The sequence below is a fragment of the Amblyomma mixtum genome, chromosome 2, assembly GCF_055824585.1.
Source record: "Amblyomma mixtum isolate Tamu chromosome 2, ASM5582458v1, whole genome shotgun sequence".
Taxonomy (NCBI): domain Eukaryota; kingdom Metazoa; phylum Arthropoda; class Arachnida; order Ixodida; family Ixodidae; genus Amblyomma; species Amblyomma mixtum.
The window spans coordinates 84,642,560-84,648,732 of record NC_143013.1 but is presented as its reverse complement, the minus strand read 5'-3'; the positions used below and the strand labels follow the sequence as shown (position 1 = coordinate 84,648,732).

General features: G+C 52.7%; 1 protein-coding gene across 1 annotated transcript; it reads right to left on the bottom strand.

Annotated features, from left to right (window-relative positions):
- Positions 1 to 1,992: 1,992 nt before the first annotated feature.
- On the bottom strand, positions 1,993 to 5,488 carry LOC149359972 (uncharacterized). Its single transcript, XM_089569169.1, has 2 exons — positions 4,876 to 5,488; positions 1,993 to 2,534 (listed from the first exon to the last, which is right to left on the bottom strand). Exons 1-2 carry the CDS (start codon positions 5,472 to 5,474, stop codon positions 2,234 to 2,236), a joined length of 900 nt encoding a protein of 299 aa, XP_089425295.1. The 5' UTR covers positions 5,475 to 5,488; the 3' UTR covers positions 1,993 to 2,233.
- Between the last annotated feature and the right edge of the window lie 685 nt (positions 5,489 to 6,173).

Genomic DNA, 6,173 nt, shown 5'->3' with positions numbered 1-6,173 from the left:
ACAAGAAATGTTTAAGCAGCGAACTACTTTTTTGTCGTGGAGGATTTCTGTGCGCGGAGGCTGAATGTGGGCGGAGCTTCACTGCAGACTTAAGTTGTATCCGACTATAGCTGGATCAAAGGCTCCGGCACTTCACAGATGTTTTTCAGATTGACGAATAGGTTGCAGGAAATAAATGAAAGAGCATGAAATGAATCAAGGAATCAACACCTGGTCCTGCCCCAATGAGATGCGGCACGATGTTTTCGACACTTCGCAAATTTTTTTATTTTTGTGCTGTGTCACCACTGTCTCAAAGCAGACATTTGGGCTATTTGGTGTGAATTCATGGTGGAAAAAACAGCGCAAACTAAGACAGAAAACAAAGAAAGGAAACACACTACAGCGCTTGTAGTGTCTCCCCTCTTTTCTGTGTTTTCTGTCTTAGTTTGCGCTGTTTTTTTCCACCATGAATTCATACTACAGCGCTTGTAGTGTCGTGTCTCCCCTCTTTTCTGTGTTTTCTGTCTTAGTTTGCGCTGTTTTTTTCCACCATGAATTCACCACTGTCTGCCCGGAGACATAATTTCGCTGCCAATATCGGGAATTTGCCTCGTGACAGTATAGGAGGTATTCATGTGACGTCACGGGCACTGTTTTGCGGTACAGCGCGCATCTTCAACAGTACAAACCGGAGGTGGCGATAAGCCGATTATATATGCGGCGGCCTTTCGGCGTGCTACATGCACCGAAAAATGGCGGCCTCTGTGACGTCAGTGCACACTCCTTATAGGCAATACCTGCGTAAACGAGGAAAAACAAAACACTACGGGAAACGGGAACTTTGGCTGCTAGACAGTTTTCAGTACTTCAGAAATGAGAGAATCTTGAGAGCAATCTAGTTGATAAAATGGTTGATAAATCTGAAGGGCAGATAAAAATAGATAACAGGGCATACAGGGCAAACCCATGGTGTACCGTATTTGCCAGGACAGGGTTAACTGGAAAGAGATAGGCGAGGCCTTTGTCCTGCAGTGGGCGTAGTCAAGCTGATGATGATGATGACCGTCTATGCCAAAAGTAACCAATCCGCATGGTTTCCTTTTCAGACGTATAGTGAAGCCTTTATGACACCCTTCAAGATCTAAATCTGTGTAGGTAAAACCCTTGTCCTCACCTATCAAGATATTTTAATCGGTATAAGGAAGCCGTAAGGGCTCCGCAGTACGAGTTAGAAGTAAACCATGCTGTCTGGTTACATTTGGCAAAGACGCTACATAAGCACTCACACAAAAGAAGTGGCCGAAATTCATCGCAGCGCTACTTCTAGGCACGGGGATTCGTTCGTTTGGTGCGACGTTTTACTTCTTGAGAGAACCGGCGCCAAACGCCGTTTCAGCAGCGTTGTGGCGCTTTCGTTTAAATGCTGGCGCCGGTGACACGCCAGGCCAGCAAGCATTCAGCATTCAGGCCACTGAGGCGTACGCGCGCTGGTCTCGACGAGAACCACGCCATGAGACAACACCGGAATGTCTTTCACGGTGACAGGCATTATGGCGTCTGTGTGTATTCTCGTCTTCGAGTCTAGATTTGCATCCATGTTTTTTGCATCCAGTATGAAGCTCCTAAGTTTTCCTGTGTATATGTTTCATCAATGAAGCATGTCATATGTGCTGCAGTTAACGTGCGGTAGCTTTCCAGCTTTGGCTAAGTAAGTGCCCACCTTCCACGAAACTGTGCGATGGCTTTATGCTGAAAGCTTGCTGCGCTGATAAGTAAGTTCGAAGAAGAGCCTGGGACGCTTGTGTTGTATATTACTGTGGCAACCGCTGAAGAAGGAAGAGACAGGTATGAGCACTACGGCATCCCAGACGCTGTGACGAACCAAACCCGACTTTGCGCAGGGTTTGTAAAGGAGCCGTCTTCACTCCGTCTCGCCCGAACCCTGCCTGAAGAATGGAGGACAGACAGTGTGCTGTGAATCCTACAGCACCATTTAATGCAGTCGCTTTGATGTCACAGGAATGGAAGCCGAGTTCGTGCAGGGCGTGAAACGGAAGAGCTTCTAATGCGGACTCGGACAGTTTCCTTGTGGATCGTGATAAGATGGCGGTGTTTGTAGTACCTCTCAACGTGATAATACATCTAGTGCAAGGTGGGTTGCAGCAAGGTAACACGAGGGCGTCTCCTCATATGTGCCCCTTTTCGAACGGTGTTGGTGAGTCCATCATGCCAGATGGCGCACAGTCTACGTTCAAGACCGCGCTGCTGCTGCCGCCGCCGCTGTCGCCGCAGCAGAAGAGACGGGTGGTCTGGTGGGCACCAGCACCTGGTCCTGGTACTCGTGCTGGTGCCTGGCGCGCAGGTGCCGGTCCAGGTCACGGCGGCGCACCAGCCTCTTGGCGCACAGCGCGCAGCGGTAGGGCGAGTCCCTCTGGGCGTGCAGACGTACGTGCTTGTTGAGGTTCGAAGGGTCGCTGAAGGGACGCCGGCAGAAGCGGCACTCGAGAGGCTTGTGGCCCGTGTGCGTGCGCACGTGGATCTTGAGGCCGTACCTGCACCCACATTGTGCGCGCAGCTCAGGCTAGCATTGTCACGAGAAACACGATTAGAATAAATCACTGATAGAGTGCATAGAAGGGTCAGGGTTTGGGCTAGTGGGTAGCCGACATGAGGATCCATAGCGTGTTGTGTCCCTTGAATAATGTGCGCTATGGATCCTCATGATGGAGTGCAGCTGTCACTTCACGTTCCAACTGCACTCGACGTAAGAGCAGCATACGCTGTCGCCAACGTTTTTCAGCTGAGCATGTGGGGACGCACTCGTTCGTCCCCTGTGGTTCGCTTTCCCGCAATGCACTCCAACTGTAGTTAGCTCCCCCGAAACGCACTCTTCTCAGTTTGATTACTTTAACTAACAGGGGAGGGCGCTCGCGTCGCAGCGACGCCAGTGCCACGGATGGCGTTTTGCTGCGCGCTCGCGGGGAGCGACGGGCTCTCTTCTCCTTGGGACCGGCAACGCTCGCGGACGTTTCGCGAGCCGCTCCACTCTTCGCCGCGGGCGCCTAGTGGTCGGAACACGCTCTCGCCACCCCGTCCCGTCACGGCCTCAGAGTTTTCCCTTGCCCTAGCGTGGGCGAACGTTCGCTCGTAACCGTGCTGGTGAGTCGGACATCCTCAATTCCTCGGTGTATTTTGTTGCTAGCTGGCGTTATTGTTGTTATAGCAATAAATGCCTTGTTTGTGTCAGCCAGTGTGTCGTTCCATTGTTCCCGCAGAGCAAGGCCCGCCGTGGTCGGCGAGAGCTCGGTAGCGCTCGCGACCACGGGGTGGGGTCCGCGCGGTTTTGAACCGTGTCAGCCGCGGTTAAGCGGGGAGAACGGATTTATCTCTCCCTTTCAAAACCCCACAAGCATGAAAGAGCTTCGCTGCAAGGTTCGCTCATGTATTGAAGCATTGCTGGTGGTACTATAGCGGGGCTCAACTTCAAAAATGGAAGGTTTACTCATGTACTGTAACTTTGCTGGTGCTACTATAGCAGACATAACTTAAAAAATAAAATAGAAGTTTGCAACAACAGCTCATGGCCAGCAGTGGGCTGTATAACTCCATTAACCAATCACAATGGCAAACGAAATCATAATTTTAGTGATCACTATATTAAACAAGGCGAGGCATAGATATTCCTACAGTATTAGTTATGTCTTGTTACCAGCTTGTTGTTTTGGTAACGAGAAAACATCTGCAACGGACTACTATTTCCTTGTCGTGTAGGGGCGGTGTGTGGCAGTCATGAATGCGATCGGGGCTGCAGTGCAGCCTTATACGGCTATAGCGAGCTCAGAACGTGCGTTTGCTTCTGAGTGGAGTGCAGTCCCAGATCTTGGCACTAAGGAGGAAGCCTGAAATACCAGTTGGACCTCGTTATAACAAAATTGAAAGGGCCCTGCGATTAATACGTTATAGCCGTAGCTTCGTTATAGCCCGTGTTGGCCGAGCTTCCAATGGGAATAGTCGTTACTTCGTTATATTCAATATTTAATTATAAGCCGTTTCGTTATAACGAGGTGCAACTGTATATGCTTCCTACTAGCAGACAGATGTTTCTACCAGGTGGTGATATCGTGCGCCGCAATGCACCTGTTTTCCATGGTTTAGACATAGCTAACGGTGGCACCGCAGGAAAAGTTGGAAGGCCAGATTAACGCCCAATACAAAGCGGTGTCTAATAATTTCGGCAGGCATGTGCGGGGAAGTACACGCTACTGTGTTGAAACAGCTCAGCTCTGGAGGACTCCAGGAGTCCTCTGGACTCTAACGGCCATCCGCTAATCTCGTGCACAAAGGCAGACAAAGGAGAAACACCGATGCGAACGGTACAGGACAGACAATGACAGACGTTGCTCGTACGTTGTCTTCCAGAGTACGAACGGAACTGTGGAACTGTCACATCTCACTTCAGACCCGAAGTCAGTTGGGCAACAAATGGTTCGTTGTAGTCCCCATTTTGTACTCAAATGGTGAATGGTAAGAAACTGTCCTGTTTGTTATTTGCTAAAGGAGCAAGAAGAAAACATGCACTCAGTGAAGAAATACGGTAGAGATGCCACGGCACACCGGTACCGGCGATTGAGACAAGTGGCCTCTTCTTTTCTAATTTACTTTTAATTTAAATCACATTTTGGGTTTTTTTTTTGCCCTCGTTTAAGTTTGTGGCAGCTGTGTTCGGGAAGACATCCAATCACTTTTTTTTCTTCCTTTCTTTTGCCGTCTGCAAAAAGAGGGACAGCAAAATTACAAAATGAGGTGGTCGCGCCTTATCGAACTACACTCGCAGGAGTCGATGCTAGGACGTGCTTTGCCGAATCGCGGCCATGCGCAGTAAGCAGCACTGACCTGCGCGAGTAGAGCTTCCCGCAGAAGGCGCACGCATGCCTGGCCGGCGCTGCCGTCGCCGTCGTCAACCTGGTGGATGCTGCACCTCGGCGTCCGTCCCTGGCGCAGGCGTCGAGCGCCAGGTGCGCCTTGAGCGGGTTGGGCTGCTCGAATGCCGTGCCGCAGTCCGGGCACGCGTAGCACCGGTGTCCGCGGATGTGCGCCGGCGTCAGCGCCACTGGCACACCCAGCTCGGCGAGCAGCGCGGGCGACAGCCACGGCCGCAGTTCCTCGCCCGCGCACAGCGCTCGCGTCGTGCTCAGTGAGAGGCGGCCGCATGCCAGCCGCGTCAGCGCGGCGTTCTGCTCGTGGCAATCGCGGGCCAGACGCGCGCACAGAGGGCCGCAGGCCGCGGCGGCGGCGGGTAGCAGCAGCTCGCCGCCAGAGCACGCCACGGGCAGCGGGAGGGTCACGGGTCGCGAGGCGCTGGTGTCTAGAAGCATGCGACGCAGTGCCTGGCTGCATGATGGCGCCGAGAAAGGCCGCGAGCGGCAGCCGGCGGGGATAGGCTGTGCGGCTACCAGGGCCGTCTCTTCCCCGGTGTGTCCGCTGCTGCTCATCGAGGAGGCCTAGCGGTTCCTCTCTCCTTAACCGCCGTGCTTTTGTCCCTAGAAACAAACAAAACAACGGCGGAGGACGTAGCTCCTGGAACAACTTTCGACCTACACGCTCTCTCCCCCTTTGGTGTACACCTTTCGCGTGTATGAGTAAGGCGGCGAATGCTAAGGCGTGTCTGGGTTTTAGATTGCGTGGGGTCTAGCATGCCCTCAGCTGCTATCTCGCTACTGTGGCACCTCCCCTGCATGCACCCTGTGCGGCGACCCCCACGCCACACTCTCCCACATCCTTTTCGGCTGCCCTGCTGATCCTCCCCCGCAGGGACAGCCCTCGTTATCAAGTAGGGAGGACTGGGAGGTCGTGCTCTCGTCTCTGGACCCGCCATCGAAGCTTGCTGCGGTGCTTCGGGGTGCCGACGTCATGAACAAACACCACATGAACGTTCCGACGTAGAGTGGGACCGTGCGGTGGTCCAGGGACCCAAGGGGGGTCTAAACACACTTGCCATAATAAAGTTTCTCTCTCTCTCTCTCGCGTGTATGGATTCATCTATCCGTGTTACCTGAACCGCGGCATGCGCAGCATGACTTTTGGAAAGCAGTGTAAAGCTTGACGTTGACGAAAAAGAGAAAAAAGTGTTTGTGACATCGGGTTCGCGAGGCTCCTTCGCGACGGAGAAGTCTGAAATTAACCGTCTTCTC

Excerpts from the sequence above, each read along its gene's own strand:
- LOC149359972 (XM_089569169.1), bottom strand. The coding sequence starts at position 5,474 with ATGAGCAGCAGCGGACACACCGGGGAAGAGACGGCCCTGGTAGCCGCA. Across the intron at positions 2,535-4,875 it reads GGGAAGCTCTACTCGCGCAG|GTACGGCCTCAAGATCCACG; the intron begins GTCAGTGCTGCT and ends ATGTGGGTGCAG.